Genomic DNA, 21,313 nt, shown 5'->3' with positions numbered 1-21,313 from the left:
ACAGATCATTTAACAATGTTTTAACAACTCTGAAATTAAATAAGCTTGTAAAAATGGTCACACAGGCCCATTATTATACATGTCACGTCTAGGTATGTCATCACTTGGTGTGAATAACTCCAGATACTGTTTTTCTGTCATTACCTCAGGAAAGCACTGAACCCCCTTTGAACGAGCACTGTGACTGAAAGGGTGAGTGCTGTCTTCTGGTGTATTTTCGCGTTTCTACGCGTCAAGATGGGCGGAAGAAAAAATAGTTCCAACTATTCGCTCATATAATTATTTGTTTCCACTTCGAAGCTTATGAGATCCATTAATATTCATGTTATCTAAATAATAAGATCAGTAGTTAAAAAAACAACAACTTAAGAATCTATATTTTTATGTGAGGATCGATATTCTTGATGCCACATCAGTATCGGAAGTATTGATACTTTAGTATCGATCCGCCCATCCCTAAATTCACAGACTGAGACAAGAACAGCAAACGCCGAACAACTTCTCTGACACTGTAACTGCATTTGAATGTTCTCTGTCGCAAAACAATAGTTCTTTGTATCTACGTTTCTTTGTCCGTTCGTAACTGCAACATTTACAAACGGTAAGTGAAGTTTTTTTATTGATTTTGAAAGGGTACTCTTAAACCGTGTTTTTTTAAAAAATTATTTTATTATTAAAGTGAAAGGAACGCGAAATTAGCGTGCTCGTGTTACTATTCAACAGATCGAAGAATTGAATTCGGATTATCTGGAATTCAGTGTAAACGGATTTCAGTAGTAGATTTATCTTTTTTTTACAGTGTTAATCTGTTGCATCTTTGATCGATCGTAGGCAGGAAACGTCTCTGCGCATAAACATTTTAAAGAAAGGTTTCAAAAATGAACATATGGGGATGTTTCATATACGAAATATTTATAAAATGTAAGTTGAGCTGGTATAGGGAGGGGTCAAAACGCATCAAAGTATCACAATACCAATTGCCACAATTCTAGGAAATAAACAGGAAAACCTTTGTTATAACGTGTAACGAAGGTGTTTTGGTAGAAGAGTGGGAATATAATCCTGATTAATTTGCAATGAAAGTCTGTTGCTGACTCTCACATTGTTTACTCAGTGTTGTTTAAGTCTTGTTAACATCAGATGACAACAGATGTGATCAGATTTTCTGTTTTTCTTTACGAAGAAAATCCATAATGTAACTTTGTGTTCTTTGTTTTGGATATAAAGCTCCAAATGAAGTGTTCGAGTTGGAGTGATGACTAAAGTCGCTTATAACAGTTAAGCTGCATAAGTTGCACACAATTTAGCTGTTTGCACGATACATTGCTGAAAATAACCTAATTACAGTGATCTGTCATTTTTCATAGCATTGTTTATTCATAATTAGTGGCTGGAAATGAATGAGTAATGATAAACTACAAGGACAGGGAAAAGGCTGATTGCATATAGGATGTTACCATTTCCTGGCTACTGTCCACAATTTTCCAACACCAAATGCACACAGCCTACAGAATCACTGTGAACAACAGTAAACGTGGTGCCACACAGACTTTGTGCTTTTGAGTTTTGTGGGGGCTTCTTTACTGTACATATGAATTTTGTTCACATATAAATGAATTGTATATTAATTTGTTGCATTGGCTTGAAAAAAAGAGGAATGATTGCTTCATAATCTGGTGCTTCTACAGCAGTGTTTATTTGCTGTCTCAATAAATGGCTTTTGTGTCTTCACCTCAAGGCCACATTGTTTTTTTACTTAAGCATTTCTGCATAAACCATTTCTTCAACACCGATGTTAGGCAAAGGAGGTAGGCCATATTGTGTTGTAAACAGGACTTGCTTTTAGGTATGATTGTTTGAGTAATGGATTGTTCTCTAGTTGTACATTAATAATGATGAGAGCTCATGGTGAACTGAATTTGTAATAGTGGCTAGAAGTAAAGAAATACACTGTTTGCAGTGTGCTCTGTTTCCTCACTAGACAATTACAAGGTAAAAGGTTAACCAGACAGATACTTTTGTAACAGGGTTTTCTGTCTTTGTAGCCACAAGGGCTTATTTCATTGTGCAGCGTTGTCATTGGTAGCATTAACCCTTATGTTCTTAGACATGTTTGTCTGATTTGATCCCTTATATACAGTACTGTGCAAAAGTTTTAGGCACTTGTGAAAAATGTTGCATAGTGAGGATGTCTTTAAAAATAAAGACAAGGCTCTGTGGGGACCATGCCATCTGTTGCAAGGCTCCCTGTTCTTCTATTCTACTTGCAAAAGAAATGTCTAAAATATACACATATTATTCTCTGTGACTTTGCAAATTAATTGATCTAAATCTACCCAAAAATCCTGAAATGATTCCATCAAGTAAAGGTAGTTTTAAAAAAAAGTCACACACACTGTACCCAGACAAATTTGTCAGACCATTGAGGGAAATCAATGGGGAAATCAGTGGCTGAAATCAGAGCATAGAGATACAATGCAGAATGTAAACATTCATAAATTAATTGGTGTGACTATAACACTGCCACAGTGGATAACACACCCACACCTACAACCACCCACACACACTTTAAAGTATTTCAAGTATTTCTTTTTAAGTCTTCTCTTTGTAAAATCATGGTCAGTGATTAGTTTAGAGGTGTGACAAACAAAATGTGTCAAATGTGTTATCACGTATTTTGGAAAATACAGGTTACATGAAGACTGTTCTGGATTTCTTTTCCAGGAACAGTACGAGTGTTGTTGTTACTCCAATATGAACAGAATACAGGGGTTAATTTATAAAAGAGTAATCAAAAACTACAAAGCTCACTGTCGCTAAGATAATGAAATGACAAAATATGGTAATTATTTTTAGAGAAAGCTACTTGAGGTTTTTGATCTTTCAGAGAATAGCATTGAGATGTAAATGCATGCGAGTTGTAAGGCAGTCTGGCTTTAAAAGGTCATAAAACCACCCACAATTTTTTTGTTCAGATTACGCATAGTTGAAAAAAATGATAGCTCATTATTTTTATTGTTAAGGGTAAAGTGGTTGTTATTTTGTTTTTTGTTTTTTTGCCATTTCATTCTTCTGATTTAAAACTAAACATAAGGCAACATCATCAAATTTGAGGTATATGCGTAAACTCTGAGTTGTGATTGGTAGTAGAGTACACTAAAATGTCGTTCAATTCTGTGGTTTTCTCCACATTCATAAGAACACTGCACGGTACAGCTCGACTCTGCTCGCTTTTTGGGGGTTTTCCACTGTGGATAGTACCTAGTACCTGATTCTTTTTTTAGCCTGACAATAAATGGAAAGGTGATTATTTATATATATTATTGATCACTTCATCATTTTAATTGCTTTTTTGTTTCGTTTGGAGTGCAATTTGAATTCAGAAATGTTTTTGATTTAAGCTTTTCGTTTTTTAATAAATTCATTTAATATTCAATGTAAAATCACTAAAGCAAGAATATTCACAGATCCAGCCGATGTAATTGGATATTGTGATTATATATATAAATCACAATATCCAATTACATCGGCTGGATCTGTGAATATTCTTGCTTTAGTGATTTTCCAGACAATGAAAAACCAGACTGGTAGAGAATGCACAGATGAAGTAGGTTCTTTGCCAGAGAGATATTGACACTATTCAAAAATTTGAACTACACACATTTTAATTGCACTTAATTTTTTTAGTTAAAAAAAGTTTTAAATCAATGTGTTATTTTTTATTGTGTACTTAACCCTGCTTAACCAAAATTACCATACAACCTAGCGTCCAACCAGCTGTAATACAGGTGTTTGTCAGTTTCCTGTGGAGGTTTTTTTTTTTTTTGCAACCAACCGACTAATCAAAACCTCATCGACCAAGACTCTTCCGGCACCACTGGATTTGCGATATGGGACGTCAACCCGCCTCTATATCCTCTTCCTGTTCACTGTGCAATGAGTCTGAATAACTACCGTAACGACTCTAGAAAATGGGCAAATTAATATTCATACATGAAGCTCATGTTTGTAGTTGAAATTCATGTCAACTCTCTCTTTGGTTTTCTTTACATCCTGTGAAAGTTACTGGGATTTAGGCCTACAGGGTTTATCGGTGCTCTGTTATCAAGACAACGATGTTGAAATAATTGATAACTTTACACAGATAAGGTTAGTAAGTGACTTTCATCTCACTAGAATAATGTTAACAAGTATTATGTTTGAGTATTGTGGCTGTGCTTTTGAAACAGTTTGTAGTTTAATGTTTTGTGAACAGTTTACTTTTATGTGCCTTACTGAATGGGATTTCTTCTTTAGAATAAGAGGGATAAGTCATTCTATCATCTTCACTCTCTATATGTTCGTACATTTGTCCCATGATTGATATACAGCAAAGTTCCCCTACATTTATTTTTAATTTTGTTTTAATTTAGCTGTTCAGACATCTCTATCATGAGTGAGAGTCCTCTCCCTCTTCCCACTACCCCCAAACTTTTTACATCTTTTCACAGCCATTTGAAGAGCTTTTTTCAGTCTGAGATATGAATGAATGGAAACCGTGCACAAGTAGCTGTTTAGTGCTTGAGCTTGCTTATAGCAGAAACTACCAAATGGTTAGCCTTGAAATACCATTCCTTACAATGCCACACCAAATAACATATACAAGGATAACTTTATAAGGTTACGCTGAATCTCTTTAATCAGAATGAGCTTTATTGCCAAGTGTGCTCACATACACAAGGAATTTGTTTTTGGTGATGGGAAAAACAAGCATGTGCACAAGGCATACCAGTCAACACTTGCGTTTTTCCCAGGAGTCTCCCATATTTCACACCCATCTCCCGCCCCCTCCCATTTTGTTATTGCTCCCGGGAAACTCCCGTAATTTGTATGGCCCAAACCTTGTTATATGAATAATCACATCAATATATTATTCCAAGGTTGTCCAGTTGCCAGATCTTGTATGAAACGTACCCGTCTCACACAATCGACACATCATACAAATTTCAATCCATTTTTGACCTCAATCTGGCAACCTACAACCCAGTTGCGCTGTTAATATCTGCGCAGGTAGTAGACGCGGGAAGTTGAATCAAGCATCACTGGTAGATGGGATCTCAAACCTATATCGACAATGGCCACACCTTTAAAACTGATGTTAATATCGGACACTGTGGGGAAAAATAACGTCACTCAGCACATGAAATCACATCTGCACAGTTTGTATGTATTTAGCCTGCTTCTAAATACACCCCATCAGAGGTCTCCCGGACAAGGTAAGAGTATAAATAGACATAAAAAAGGATATATGACATAAAATGGCGTATGTACATGTGCAAGTGGTTAAATGTTAATTAAATATTAGTGAATTTACATATGTACATGAGATATGTATTTACATTATTGCACTATGGGTGATTAGAACCACTACATAACATTGCAGTGGTTTCTATCAATGGTTTAAGGTTGAACTCTCATAATATTGTGAGGAATGCAAAAATTATGCTGCTGATTTTTTTTAAAATAATAATTTGTCATGTTCCTCAGAGAAGGGAGTTCACATAGAAGTATTGATTAGCTGTTTCCTGGTTTGATCCTTTGAACAGAAGGTCACTGCCTCCCCATTTTTCCTTCAACCCTTTCTTTGTCTCAAGGCCATGTGGAAAATTTAATATAACTATTCCAGTAATACTTTGAAATTTCAAACATATTCTGCACCATTCTTAATTCTCCACCCTTCTTAATTCTATAAAGCACAGCTTTCAATCCATGTTCTGATGTATTGCGCGTTTTTGAACAATCAAAAAAAAAATTTAAACATGTATCACGTTTGTGTAACGTTTGTGGTTTGGCTTGAATATTGTAAACAGTTTTAGTAGTGGCATTTATTCAGGAAGCCTGTGGTTTTGCAATGTTGATGTGGGGTAGGTGAGTTTTGAATTTATTTTTAACTGTAAAATACCCTTTAATGGAATAAACCAAAACTGTTGTTCTGTGGAACACAAAAGACAACGTCATTGTGTGGTAAAAAAGGTGTAATAAAGTAAATGGTAAATGAGACTAACAAACTGCCTTATGTTTCATTTTGTGTTCTATGGAGGAAAGAAAGTCAAAAGGGTTTGAAACGACTTGAGGGTGAGTGATGACAGAATTGTAATTATTGGTTGAACTATCCATTTAAGTCATAAATCCAAATGGAGAAAGTTGTGTGTACTTGGAACACTTGACCAAATGCACCAAAGTAGGTGTCTGGACCTTGTATAGGTTTTGTTACTGGCTGCATTATTCCCCTTCTAGCTGTTGCTGCAGGCTGTGCCGAGTGTGCACTATTATATTCATCAGTCATCATTTTAAATCCATTCAGCATGTTCCCATCAGGGAATACACGTGCAAGTGTAAGCATGTTACTGAACAAAGGTAGCTAAGGTGGGCAAGATGGGTTTCACTGTGCTGATGTGACAATGATTATCCTATTTATTCAGTTATGGTGGTGTGGTTTTGTGAATTGTGTCTGGTGTACACAATGTTTTCCCTTATCCTATATGATTGTTGCTTGTCAGAGTGTTTGATATGACCCCGGTGAGATCTTGTGTAAAAGCCAAGGCAGACTGCAACATATTTCATACAGGTCACGAATTACTGTGTTGATTGGATGGTCACTTATGTCTAGTTCTGACTTCTTTATTTACATGAAATTGAAATGTTACCACATTGTCACACAGCAGGGCTGTAACCCAAAATTTTAGACCCTGTCAGAAATTCATCAGAGGCTAATTATGCATTAACGCCATGTCAGAATTACTCTAGTTACTAGATTTCTAGGAATTCTATGAAAGATCTGACTTGACCACATTGCCATGTAAAATGAACCAAAATGGCAGCGGCCTCGAGGTAGTTTACATGTCTTTTCCGAAATATCAGACTTTTATCAAAATTTTTAAATATAATTTTTGAAATTGTTTGAAAAAGCATTTTATTACAGCCAGTGCTACCTAGGGTTGCAGCGGTATACCAGTTTCGCGGTATTCCACGGTATGAAAATTGATGGTTTTCAGACATATACATTTGCTTATCTATGGTGTTGAGGGAAACAAATGGTTGTTGACGTCAACAACACAAATAATGTCACTTAATGCATGTCCTTGTACTTAAAAACCATGAACAAAACTAAAAGGAAATGCGACCCAGGATACATTAAATACGTTTTTACTTTGATGGGTCGGCACTTCATTTCCAATGTAAAATCTGGTCCTGAGTTAAAGGTACAGACAGGAGCATTCTGTCACGCACCTACAGTATGTGTTAATTATTAATAATCAAAGGACATTACTTTCAAAGCTCACACAGCTGATGTTATTTTTCATTTTGTAGTTAATTTAACATGCTATGCTAACATGTAAAGTAACATGCTTTAGTTATATAACATGTTATAGTTACATGCAATTTTTTTGATCATGTTTATGATTCTGTTTATTATAATTCTGTAAGCTTTCTTATTTATTCTATTTATTTTTAAAAGGAATACTTTTTTACACATTCTTCCATAAAAAAAGTTTCAGTTATAATATATAATAAAGCTTTTGTTCAATTTCAGGAAGGTCTACTAACATTACTGTTCAGGTGTGGTCTAAAAAGAAATCTAATAAAGTAATCAATTGTAAAATAACACTGCATAGTTTATCATAGATAGATTAATGCTTATTAATGCAGAAGTTATTCATTCAAGAGCTGAAGTGATTTTCTCTTTGCCTTTTGTTGTTTGAGTTGCAGTAATGGCTCAATCTTCAGCATGTTGATTAGACTGCTTCCTCTTTAAGACCGAGTTCAGATCTAATAGGCTCCTGATGCGCCATATTTTCTCCCAACTATTTCCATAACTACGTCCATTTAAGACATAAACTGTGTTTAAGTGAATCTCCAAGCCGGTCGTTTTGACATATTTTTGTGTATAGTTGATCGTTTAGACGCGCACATGAAACCCAAAGTAGCCTATACTTTGCTTGTCTCGTTGCGGTCTGTTTCGGAGCGCGCGCCGCCTTGGGAACGGTATCTCTTGCGCTCTTTTTATTATTAAACGCGTCCCGTAATTTAGCAACAGTAGCTAGACTGCATTTTACAACAATCACCGATCGTGCTGATTCTGACGTTAAGTTTGAGTTTTAGGGAGAAATGTCAGTGCACCGCTGTGAAGGGAAGGAAGTTGTTCTAGACAGAATGCGGCTCATGTATAAATATTCTTTTTATAATCTTTGGAAGGCGAAATCTAAAATAAAATCAGACTAATATCACAGATCTAAACCAGGCTACGTTTGAATGTTTAGTTCTGTCCTCTGTTGTCACTCATTAAGCAGGGCTCGTGTTGTGCTCGCTGTAGCACCGCGGGAGATCTCTCTCTCTCTCTCTCTCTCTCTCTGACTGTGAATAGCTAAATTGCATCACAGATAAATGGTTTCATATTATTATACATAGAAATGGCTGGCGAGATAAAATAACTTTCTCTTTATAGTAATAATAAATTTATTTTCTTAATTTCTCCAGTACCAACAGCAGAACCGATAACGTCCGAGCTTACCAAAGCCAGTCCTTCACTAGACTATAGTGCGTTGGTATCTTTATTACTTATTTCTCTGCATTGAGTGACAACCCTCTCAAATATAAGACACACAAACAGAACAAATAAAAGTCTCAGATTCACTGTCTGTACTTATTGTGACATGATAGCAACCCTTCTGCTGTGATAATGCAACTTCAACTACGCTATCAATATCCAAAGTAGCCGAATCGCGTTTGTCGCGTTTTTTCTTGAAGTTGGCAGTAACATATCAAAAGTTTTTAATTAAATATAAAGGAGTTATACAAATTTAATCCTTACCGTTTTCTCCAAGGAACTTAGCTCCTTCCTTAGGCACTGGATGAGGTCTGCTCACTCTGCTGGAAAATAACTCTAGGGGCACGTGTTCCAACACGTGTTCCACAACAACACTAGGCTGCCCACAGATGCTCCTGCCTAATAATCGGCTTGATATACTTGGATATTGGACGATGCCGATTATGTTAAAAAATGCAAAAATCGGCCGACCTCTACCCATCAACATGAGTACAAGCGGCACCTATTTACCACTGTAACTAGGTAACAACTCAAGAAGACATCAGCTTTGTTGTGTTATTAAATTATCCATATTTTGGATGTATCACCAAAACTTTACATGCACAGAATGACACTTATTTGTCTGCCACATTTGGATTGAATGTGCAGTGTTGTGATGGATGTTAGCGTTTGTCTACCGTGAGCCCGTGGATGTGTGGCAAGAGATGTGTAGAATGTGAGCTGCTCTCCGAAGCTGAATTATTTGGACACAAGCACGTATGAGATATGCCATAATAATTACGATTGGGCGCCTGCAAAGACACAAATTGGTACGATTGCATTCAGTGAACCGCACCAGAGTTCACCCAGACCCCAGACCAACTTTTCAAGCGTTCACATCATCCAAACAAACCGAACTTTGACATCATTTGAACCCAGCTGCACACCAAAAGTGCAAGTGTGAAAGCACCCAAAGACTCATCTCATCATCTTAACAGGTGATGTTAAATGCCCTATTTTAGCCCTACAACAAAAGCAATCTCTTACAATTTCCAAAATTTGTCTCCGATCATAACATCTTGGCCAAAATCATACAGTTTGCACCAGGCTTTACTCCAATTTTGTTGTTGGAAATGTGCATTCATTAGATTGTTGATGGGTAATAAAAGAATGATTGTAAGTTTTAGTCTTGCTGTATTACTCACGTCCTGTGTTCTTTTGAAACAGGGCCTCTTCAGGTGGCACTTAGACCTTAAGTGCAAACAAAAGGCAAATTATCTCCCACACAACATTCCCCACCCCTATTCTTGTCATGTCTTCAGTTGCTGTGTACATCAGCCATGTTTTATAGACTGTCCCCCTCTAGGGCATGCTGTATCCACAGCTGTTCTATAGTCTGGCAGCTCACCAATAACACGAATAATGTTTTGGTTCCTTTTATCACTCCATCACTGCCACCTTCTCGTTCCTCTGCAACCTTCCTCTAAGGCCCTCTGGGAAGTCCTGCCCATCAACGCAGGCTCCAGGTGGAGTAAAGAAGAGAGAAGTGGTTGGTGTATATACCCAAGCACACTGTAGCTGGTGAGTAGTCCATCCACCTCAAGAGCAGAGATGCTATTGATATCAGAGCTGCTTGTTATTACAGTTGCTAGATCAGGTGCAGATTAGTAAATCACCAGTACCATATCATGCATCGCTGCGAGTTGTTGACGTTCAGCTCTAATCTGCCAGTGTATGTTGTTTATCCCACCCATGAAGTCTGTTGGGGACATTTTTGAAGCATCTCATACGCAGTAAATAGAGGTTCTGTCTCTGTAGAGCAAGCTTTTGTTTACATTTTTAGGGAGCTTTGTATAGTATATGTCTTCTACTTTGTACAATTTGTACACTGGGTAAAAAAGTATGCTTTTTAAACACTTGACTTGCTTTTTATGGAACATTAACATGCAGAAGTAGCATTATCTTGTGAATTGTTTATAATTTTGTGATTTTGTTTAAGCCCACGAATACCTTGTTAAACTGGATTTTACTAGTATTGTTTTATGGTTGTAAAAAAATTAAATGCAACAGGATTAATCTGTTATAGGATCGTACCGACCTATGTGTGTTTTTCCCTTTATGTATGGGCATACTGTGCTTGTGTGTAGTACAAATTCTTGATCTGCAACCGTTAAGACTTGAGTAAATTTTAATCACATGTTGTAAATGTAAGTACTGCTCTATAGTTTTGCATTGCATACTTGCGTGGCATACCCTTTTTTTAGTTTAGGACCTCTGCTCACAGTGTGGCTTAGTGCTTCTATTGTGGTCGGTGGCAGAGTTGTCAAACTATGGTTAGAGGTGGAGCTGATGGAAAATTCAGGCACATTCCATTGCTGACCTTAGTGTAGAGGTTTGTTTGCCCATCCTGGGATTATGTCTTTCCTCCCTCTGTTGACTTTTGGCTAATAATGAGGAGATGTGACCTGTTTTAAAATGTGCATCTAGTTACTGGACCTCTTTGGAATAGAGAAAGAGCGTATTTTTCACATTAATGTTTCCATATGGATTTAAAATAAAAATAAAAATCTATAGGGATTTAAAAACATTACGAGAGCAGATTAAAAAGATAAAGCTTGCAACACTGTGCTTGGTAAGATTTAAGAGCTTAAAGTACTTGTCACACAAGTTTTTATGAAACCAATTTCACTTTAAAATGAGCAAGTTTTAAAGCTACACTATGTAACTTTTGGCCCTCTAGCGGTCAAAGCATAAAAATGCAGGGTATTTGTAGAGGAACATTGTTTTGGAAATTACGTGAGTTGGGCTTCTCCTCTGGATGGAATCTGATGGGTTGAGAAGTAACCATGGTTACAGGTGATCATCTTATCAGAGAATATGTCACAAAAGACAATACAACTCGCCCCACTCCGCTCAAAATATCAATAAATAATAAAAAAAAGAGAAAGCCGGATATCCAAAAATATGTCATATGAGCAGGTAAGTAGCTTATTTCCGATGTTGTTTTAACTTATTGAAAACAGTTGTTTTAAAATAAATAGCGTTAAAAAGTTAGGCAACAATGACATTAGACATAACGGTTGCTGACATTTAACGATAGTCATATCCGATAAAAATGAGGGAAACTATTATAATTTGGCTAGCAGGCAAATAAACCAAAGTAGTAACCGGTTTAGAGATTGTTACCAGCATAAGTTAATGTTTTCCCATTGTCCTTTCTTCCTCAAATGAAATTGAAAGCACTGCAGTATCACAATCCATAATAAAATGCCCAATTAAAGTGGCTTACAGTATCTAACGAACTACTGTGATAAGAGAGCTACCTGGCTTACTATCGGTCCAGTAAAATATCTTATCTGTCCAGAAAGAAAAACTTTTAAAATCAGTCAGTTTTAAATCCTTTAAGATCTTGGAGTTGTCACCACCATATGTGTTATCGTTAAATACCTATTTCTCTATGTCGAAAATGTATTACATTAAAATTTTCCAAAATTGTACTATTGCACTCTATTTGCTAGTAGATACGGTAGCTAATATGTGTTGTTGCTAAAAGATGCCAGGTTGGCATAGAATAGTGCAGCCTGGTCTCATGAACAGTGATGGATTACCGACCCAGCCAATGGGGCCAGTGCCCAGGGGCCCTTGACTGCCTGGGGGTGCCCTGGGCTTTAAGTCTGCACAATCTAGTTTGGTGATCCCCCGCTTGAAAACCTTTTTGGGCTTTTTGTCAGCTCAAACCAGTCTGGCCAATCTCCGGCATTCCCGTCCATGGAACAGCCACTCACTTGATGTTTTTTGTTTTTGGCCCCATTATGAGTAAACTCTAGAGACTGTTGTGTTTGAAAATCCCAGGAGATCATCAGTTGCAGAAATATTCAAACCAGCTCATCTAACACCAACAATCATAGCACAGTCAGATTCAAGAGATCACAGTTTTCCCCCATTTTGATGATTGATATGAACATTAACTGAAGCTCCTGACCCGTATCTGCATGCTTTTGTGCATTGCAATGCTGCTGATTAGATAATCGCATGAATAAGTAGGTGTACATGTGTTACTAATAAAGTGCTCAGTGAGAGTACATTTTAACAGACAGAAACCAGAAGTAGTAGTATTTTTTTCAAGAATTGTTTTGTATAATTAATACTGATTCGATGCTGTTCAACTGAGAAGCAGGCCTGTTATTAAAATTAGCTGTACAGTATATTTTTGTTGTTTAGCCTTTTTTTTTTTGTCTTTGTGTTCATATTTCATTGTAAAAGGCTCATCAAAGCTGTGAAATTTATTCAGTCAAGAGCAGTCATTTTCCTGTCAATATTGTTGTTTGATTAATGATTAAAGAAAGTGGCAGAGTGGTATAATTTTTTTAAAACTTTTTAATATAGACTATAAAAGAATTGGTACTTTTGACATCCATAGCTGTTTGCTTGTGGGTTGTAATGGCCTAAATGAGTAGAAATTAGAGTGGGGGAAGGGTGTGATTATGTATTCAGTGCCATTTCATGCTGTGATTATTACAAGCGATGCTTGACCCATTGTGGCCTATCTGTGTAAACACGCAGCGCTCCAGTGCTCATAGTGGGGGACCACTCTATTAGTCGGAGCGCTGTTGTGAATCCTACAACTGAGAGTGTCCCATTCAGAAAAGATCGTCAGCTTTGAGCAGGGTTTCAGTCTGCACTACTAATAGGCTAAAACCTCTAGTGGCCGAAGCCAATACTTTTTGTTCCAGAGGAACAGGTTTGTAATATCTTCCCAGACGGGGGATTTGTCATATAGAGCTAACAATGGCTGAATGTGGCCTTCAGGATCAACAGTGAAAAGATTACATTACAGTTTGAAATAGGAGCTACAGCCAGAGGCCACCAGTGGGGATTTGGTTCTGGTACTTATCACTGCGATCCTGATAGACAAAGTCAAAGGGCATAAAACACTGTTGCCTTTACAGTTCTGTTGGACCTGTTTGAAATTGTGTAGATGAATAATAGGCTATGCTTAAACTATATCTATGAATTATGCACACTTCCTGCATTTGAATTGAGCTTGGATGCAGAATTCTATGGAATAATATTTAGGTTAAAATCAAAATACTGGCATTTATGTTTCAATAGCAGACCAAATGTTTGCGAGTCATCAAGTGTAGGCCGTGTTAAAGCCACAGCTGTGTAAACTAGCAATATTGAGTTACCTGTTCTTTCTTTATTTAAAAGAAATCTGTGACACAATGTCACAGACAGGGCCCAAATTTTTTTTTTGATACACCTGACAATGAATTGAGAGAAATCACTGGCTGTAAATATTTCTTACTTGCACAAAAACTATGCGGACCCGCCAATGGATCCAAAAGGGGGCACTATGTTGAGAAAAAAGTTTACGCTTAAAATGTTCAAGTCTCAGTATACTTAACTCTACGCATATGAAGTGTCGTTTGAAAGCTTAGAATTAGAATTTGTCATAGATGACCATCGCTTCTGCATTTGCCAAGCAAATGAGTGCCACCTAGAGGTCATGTGGTAGAAATATAAATATTTGTATTTATTTTTATTAGTTTATTTTGTTCCAGTTTGAAAAATGTTCAAAAGAATTACAAAGTGAAATATAATTTCTGTAAGACATCAAATACAAAAATCTCTTTAATGTGCGAATGACTGCTGCTGTAAGACCCAAATAGCTAAAAACCTTACCATTTAACCTTACCATTTTTTACTTGTCTGAGAGCTTGCTTGTGTGAATAATATGTTAGCTGTCCAGAACTAAATATGGTCTGTAAAGTATGGAAGAGTGGCGAGGCGAAAACCACTGCTAACCCAAAAGAACATTATGGCTCATCTGAATTTTTCCAAAACACACCTTGATGATCCACAAACCTTTTGGGAGAATGTTCTGAGGACTGATGAGTTGAAATTAGATCTGTTTGGAAGACAGTGGTTCCGTTACATCTGGCATAAATCAAATACAGAATTCCACAAAAGAACATCATATCTACGGTCAAGCATGGTGGTGGAAGTGTGATGGTGTGGGGCTTTGCTGCTTCAGGGCCAGTGCGTCATGCAATAATTGAGGGAAACATGAATTCTGCTCTCTACCAGAAAATTCTAATGGAGAATGTCCAGTCATCAGTCTGTGAGTTGGAGCTCAAGCGAAACTGGATTATGCAGCAAGACAATGATCCAAAGCATAGGAGTAAGTCCACCTCTAAATGCCCCAAAAGAAGCTAAATTAAAGTTTTGGAGTGGCCTAGTCAAAGTCCTGACTTGAAACCAATTGAGATGCTGTGGCAGGATCTTAAATGGGCAGTTCATGCTTGAATACCCTCCAATGTGGCTGAACTAAAGCAGTTCTACGAAACTAAGAAGAGTGGGCCACAATTCCACCACACCAATTCCAGTTATCAGAAGCATTTGGTTGCAGTTGTTGCTGCTAAAGGTGGCACAACCAGCTATAAACTTTAAGGGAGCAGTTGGATTTCGCATGGGTGATATAGGAGTTGGATAACTTTTTTGCTTCAATAAAAAAATACAGTTGAAGTCAGAAATTTACATTCACTTAGGTTGAAGTCATTAAAACACATTTTTTAACCATTCCACAGATTTCATATTATCAAACTATATTTTGGCAAGTCGTTTAGGACCTCTACTTTGCGCATGACATGAGTATTTTTTCCAACAATTCTTTACAGACAGATTTTTTCACATTTAATTGACTATCATAATTCCAGTGGGCCAGAAGTTACACCAAGTTAATTGTGCCTTTTAAGCAGCTTTAATTCCAGAAAATGATGTCAAGCCTTTAGTTAATTATCCGATTAGCTTCTGATAGGAGGTGTACTGAACTGGATGTGTATCTGTGGATGTATTTTAGGGCCTACCTTCAAACTCTGTGCCTATTTGCTTGACATCATGGGAAAATTAAAAGAAATCAGCCAAGACCTCCACAAATCTGGTTCATCATTTGGAGCAATTTCCAAATGCCTGAAGGTACCACGTTCATCTGTACAAACAATAGTATACAAGTATAAACACCTTGGGACCCCGCAGCCATCATACCGCTCAGGAAGGAGACACATTCTGTCTCCTAGTGATGAACGTAGCTTGGTGCGAAAAGAGCAAATCAATCCCAGAACAACAGCATATGACATTGTGAAGATGCTGGAGGAAACAGGTAGACAAGTATCTATATCCACAGTCAAACAAGTCCTATATCGACATAACCTGAAAGGTTGCTCAGCAAGGAAGAAGCCAATGCTCCAAAACCGCTATTAAAAAGCCAGACTACAGTTTGCAAGTGCACATGGGGACAAAGACCTTACTTTTTGAAGAAATTTCCTCTGGTCTGATTAAACAAATATGGAACTTTTTGGCCATAATGAACCATTATGCTTGGAGGAGAAAGCGATGAGGCTTGCAAACTGAAGAACACCATCCCACTCATGAAGCATGGAAGTGACAGCATCATGTTGTGGGGGTGCTTTGCTGCTGGAGGAACTGGTGCACTTCACAAAGTAGATGGCATCACGAGGAAGGAAAATGATGTGGATATATTGAAGCAACATCTCAAGACATCAGCCAGAAAGTTAAAGCTTGGTTGCAAATGGGTCTTCCAAATGACAATGACCGCAAGCATACCACCAAAGTTGTGGCAAAATGGCTTAAGGACAACAAAGTCAAGGTATTGGAGTGACCATCACAAAGTCCTGAACTCAATCCGAACTCCTGAACTCAAAACTCAATGTGGGCAGAACTGAAAAAGCATGTGGGAGTCACACACCTGACTCCAGTTCTGTATGGAGGAATGGGCCAAATTTCCAACAACTTATTATGAGAAGCTTGTGGAAGGCTACCCAAAAAGTTTGACCAAAGTTAAACAATTTAAAGGCAAGGCTTCAAATACTAACAAATTGTATTCTATGTAAACTGGGAATGTGATGAAAGCAATGAAAGCTGAAATAAATAATTTTCTCTACTATTATTCTGACATTTCACATTCTTAATGTAGTGAATCCTAACTGACCCAAGACAGGGAATGTTTTCTACAATTAAATGTCAGGAATTGTGAAAAACTGAGTTTACATACACCTTAGCCAAATACATTTAAACTTCTGACTTCAACTGTATAAATATTTGAAAACTGTATTTTGTGTTTGCCCAGGTTGCCTTTATGTTATATCTCGTTTGAACGTCTAAAATGATTTAATATGAAAAATACACAAAAATAGGAGAAATCAGGTGGGGGCACTATTATACTATTATAACTATTGAAGGCTATAATACGTTATACATCAACACAAAGGAGAGGATCTCTTCTAATGACATCTAGTTTCTAACTGAGCTTCTAGTCCACTCAGAGTCTGAGATTTTCGATTAAAGAATGGGAGGTGGTGCATCAACTGAAAATTAGACTAAATGTCTATGGATGAGCACATCTGCAAGGGCTACATTTTTAAAAAGTTTTTAAAAACATTTTTCCAAATATTTTGTTTTTGTTTTTGCTGCCATTTAATGGAAAAATTACGACTTTTTTGGAGGGAGATGTAGTGAACAGAACCAAAATTACAAAGATACAAAAACAAAAGAAAAAATATTATTCTCATCATAAGATTGTAAACATATATAGTATTATTTATAAATAATTGGTTAATTTTGAGTGTGAAAAATTTGTTGAAGAGGTTAATATTGAAAAAAAAGCATCATGTTGTGGGGGTGTTTTGCAGTTGGAGGGACTGGTGCACTTCACAATATAGATGGCATCATGAGGAAGGAAAATTATGTGGATATAATGAAGCAACATCTCAAGACATCAGCCAGAAAGTTAAAGCTTGGTTGCAAATGGGTCTTCCAAATGACAATGACCCCAAGCATACCACCAAAGTTGTGGCAAAAAAAATTAAAATACAGGTACAAGCTGCACGAGAAGGTTTCAGTGTGCTAAAGTAAAGGTCCTGCCCATCTCTCTTTTCCAAGGGTCCTTTGAGTTTCCTGATATAACAGAAGCAGTATAACCATCAACATGTCCTCAGAGGCATCCTCTCCTGTGAAGTCCACTACCCCTCCTCTGTCCCCGATGTCTCCTGTCTCTCCGGTGTCCCCCTGCTCTCTGCGCCTGCAAACCTGTCGCCACAGGGACCTATCACCCTCCCCAATGATAGTGAGCTACCTGATTCCCAGCCCTCTGCCCACCCGCCGCAACCGCACCTGCTCCGCGTGAGTACAGCAGCATAACATCTAGAGAACAGTCCACTGTCCTCACTTATTCATTTACATTGCTTCATTTAGTTGCTTTTCTGCAAAATAACAGTATGTTCATTTAAATATCTTTCCACCAATTTCTCACACATGGGTGAATCTCACAAAATATGTCAAGAATGTGTCCGTGTTACTTTTCATAGTAATATCAAAAGAAAAAAAGATACATATACATATATAAAGATACATATACATATATAAAAGAAAACAAAGCTTTTTGATAATTTTTTCTTGACAATTAAGCGCATTTTCCTCTCATTCTAATTACTATATTACAAAATAATAATTGTCATGAAATTGTCACATTGCAAAGCTAAAATCTTTCAGGCTTCGTTGCAAAATATAATTTCTTTTTCATATTTTTTCTTTTCATTTTGTGGTAAAAGGTGACCTAGACATGTTTTCATGACATTATAGAGTAGATATACCCATGTACGGATTATAGAATATTTAATATATATTTATTTTCATTCTACCACTTCAGTGCAGCACGTGCAGCAGAAGGGCCGGTTTTCACTGGGGTCTGCAAGTGCTTTTCAAGGTCCAAAGGCCATGGCTTTATTATACCATCGGATGGAGGCAATGACATCTTTGTGCACATATCTGAGTGAGTTAACTAGAAGGCATCTTAAACCTTAAAAAAGATTTTACGCCTTTTAAATAAAAGCCAACACCCATTCCACAACAATTCAAAATAACCCAGTGCCCTATATATGATCATCACAACAACAACAACAACATCAACAGCACCCTGACTATGGATGCTTTTGAAGCATATGTTAATATTACTTCTATGGGCCCTTAATAAGAGAGTGAATGAATGTTACATTTATATAGCGCTTTTCTGAAACTACACTCAAAGCGCTTTACACAGTGAACAGGGGACTCTCCTCAACCACCACCAGTGTGCAGCATACACCCGGATGGTGTGATTGTAGCCACAGTGCACCAGAACACACACCACAAACCAGCTATTGATGGAGAGGAGAAAGTGGAGTGATAGAGCCAATTCAGGTATGGGGATTATTAGGAAGCCATGATTGATAAGGGCCAATTGGGGGAATTTGGCCAGGACACCAGGGTTACACCCCTACTCATTTCAAGAAGTGTCTTGGGATTTTTATTGACCACAGATAGTCAGGACATAGGTTTAACATCACATCCGAAGGATGGTACCTTTTTTTTTTTTTTTACAGTATAGTGTCCCTGTCACTCTACTGGGGCATTAGGACCCAGACAGATCTGGTCTCACAACACCTCTTCCAGAGAGCATATGTATACTGTATGTTCCTAGTCTACTTGTAGATGTATGTGAACTGACCATGACGGAGGTGTTCTGGGAATAAAACTTGTGGAGTGTGAAAGTTTTGGGTTCAGGGCAGCACTTATATAGATATAAGTGTGTTAGACTGGTTTCTTTAGAGCACAACACCAGTGTTTGAGCAGTGGAAATATTATAGGCTGGCCAGGTGGCTGTGAAGCAGCTGCTAGCTGTTCAAACACACACCCCATTATATTATTTTATGGGCAGATGGGCAAAAGTTATTGAAACGTCACACTTTTGCAGTACTAGATTGGTTAAATTCTTAGATTAACTTATTATGTGGCTGTCTGGATGATTTGATTCTGTTTGTTCATTTATGGTATTCTATGGACAAACATGTTCGTATAATGTTTAAAACTTATGTATAATAATTCTGTTTAATTTCCATTTTCCCAGACAACCCATTTCTTATATAGCTGTGCTCTCACTGTCTATGAAACGGTTTATTTTACTCTGGTACTTCTAGTCCTCTGAGCAAAACATTTTATTCTGCTGACAACCTTAAACGGTTTTTTAACAAAGTCAGCCCAGATTCAGTTTTATAAAACATGAATCATAAATATCTTCCATAGGTTTCTAGTTGTTTTGACCCATTTTACCTCAGTATATTTTAACCTGATTTCACCACTAAAATAGCATCACACTAAGTTCCAATAGCTAGAGTCGTGCAGAAGCGTGAGTAGAAGAAAGAAACTGGGGTGAGGACATTTAATAGCTTACTGATGATACTGATCTCTCTTTTTACAGCATTGAAGGTGAATATGTGCCTATGGAAGGAGATGAAGTCAGCTATAAAATCTGCTCTATTCCACCCAAACATGAAAAGATTCAGGCTGTGGAAGTGACCATCACTCATTTAGCACCAGGCACAAAGCATGAGACCTGGTCAGGAGCAGTGGTTGAATCCTGAGGACCCGTGATATCAATAGCATTCACACTCTGAACTGTCAGGCTGTGTGTGATGTTGATTTTGAAATGGGTTTCTGTTCCTTTTCTGGAGTTTTGGGGAGGAGAACAGGGCTGAATGAATGCATTTAAGGGTAGTGTTTGAGGTGGGAGCACAAGTCCTAAGAAGAAAAAGTCTTATGCTTATGTTATTTTTCTTCCGTTTTGGAGGGGACTGGGGGTGTTTTGTTTTGAAAAGATCTCTTATTGGCTTTAATGATGTGGCATGAACAGCATGCTTACACTAACCATCTGTGAATTCAGTATCTTTGAATGATAGTTGTCTGGTGAATATGGATATGCTTAATGGGTTAGTTTACCCAGAAATAAAAATGTAGTCATCATTTACTCACCCTGTTGTTTCAAACGTTCTTGAATTTCTGTCTTCTGTGGAACACAAAAGATGATTTTAGGGACTGACAGCCTCATTCACTTTCATTGTATGGAAAAAAAGAACATGCTATGAAAGTGAATTACCTTCCCTGACATTGTCTAAAATCTAAACAATTGTGTAAATAATGAAGTCATTGGAGTTTGGAATAATATCAGGGTGAGTAAATTATGAAAGAACATACATTTTTGGGTGAACTATCCCTTTAAGAAAACTGACCGCACTCTTAAAAGAAAGCTTGAACCAATCATCTAAATAGCTGAAATACATACTTTTCCATAGTTCACTTTTCCTTATACTTTACAATATGGTTCAATTTGTTAACATTATTAACAACATTAGTTAACATGAACTAACAATGCACAATACTTTTACAGCATTTATTAATCTTAAATGGTAATTAAAACATACTAATACAGTTTTAATATCAAAAGTTTATTAGTTATCAGTAGTTAATGAACTAACATTGAACAATTGTATTTGTATTAACTAACATTAATAAATGCTGTAAAAGTATTGTTCATTGTTAGTTCATGTTAACTAATGTTGTTAATTTTGTTAACAAATGGAACCTTATTGTAAAGTGTAACCCATATTTTTTATTTGCTGAGAAAAGTTCTGTGTATTGTCAACATATTGTGAAAATATATCATTTTGATCATTATGCATGACTTGATTTAATTTTTCATTCATTCAAAGACAGGCAAGAAAAAGATGAATCAAAATGTAAGATTTATTTATTTGAAGATATTTATTTTATAACTTCCAACAATATTTAGGTTTATGCAGAACGAGTTACATCAATAATTGTTCTAATTTTACAACACATAAACAGTGAAAACAA

The 21,313-nt window shown here is 36.9% G+C and overlaps 1 protein-coding gene across 3 annotated transcripts; it reads left to right on the top strand.

Moving 5' to 3' along the window:
- Positions 1–116: 116 nt before the first annotated feature.
- On the top strand, positions 117–21,066 carry LOC127652573 (calcium-regulated heat stable protein 1-like). 3 transcript variants are annotated; one of them, XM_052138780.1, is made up of 4 exons: positions 117–192; positions 17,528–17,767; positions 18,294–18,416; positions 19,881–21,066. In XM_052138780.1, exons 2-4 carry the CDS (start codon positions 17,574–17,576, stop codon positions 20,041–20,043), a joined length of 480 nt encoding a protein of 159 aa, XP_051994740.1. In that variant the 5' UTR covers positions 117–192; positions 17,528–17,573; the 3' UTR covers positions 20,044–21,066. The 3 variants fall into 3 exon arrangements, with proteins under 3 accessions (XP_051994740.1, XP_051994739.1, XP_051994741.1); XM_052138779.1 differs by lacking the exon at positions 117–192 and adding an exon at positions 437–601 and having other exon boundaries at positions 19,881–21,062; XM_052138781.1 differs by lacking the exon at positions 117–192 and adding an exon at positions 10,063–10,147.
- The last annotated feature ends 247 nt before the right edge of the window (positions 21,067–21,313 follow it).

The sequence above is a fragment of the Xyrauchen texanus genome, chromosome 12 (genome assembly GCF_025860055.1).
Source record: "Xyrauchen texanus isolate HMW12.3.18 chromosome 12, RBS_HiC_50CHRs, whole genome shotgun sequence".
Classification (NCBI taxonomy): domain Eukaryota; kingdom Metazoa; phylum Chordata; class Actinopteri; order Cypriniformes; family Catostomidae; genus Xyrauchen; species Xyrauchen texanus.
The sequence above is the reverse complement of the archived record's forward strand: the minus strand, read 5'-3'. Positions and strand labels throughout refer to the sequence as shown.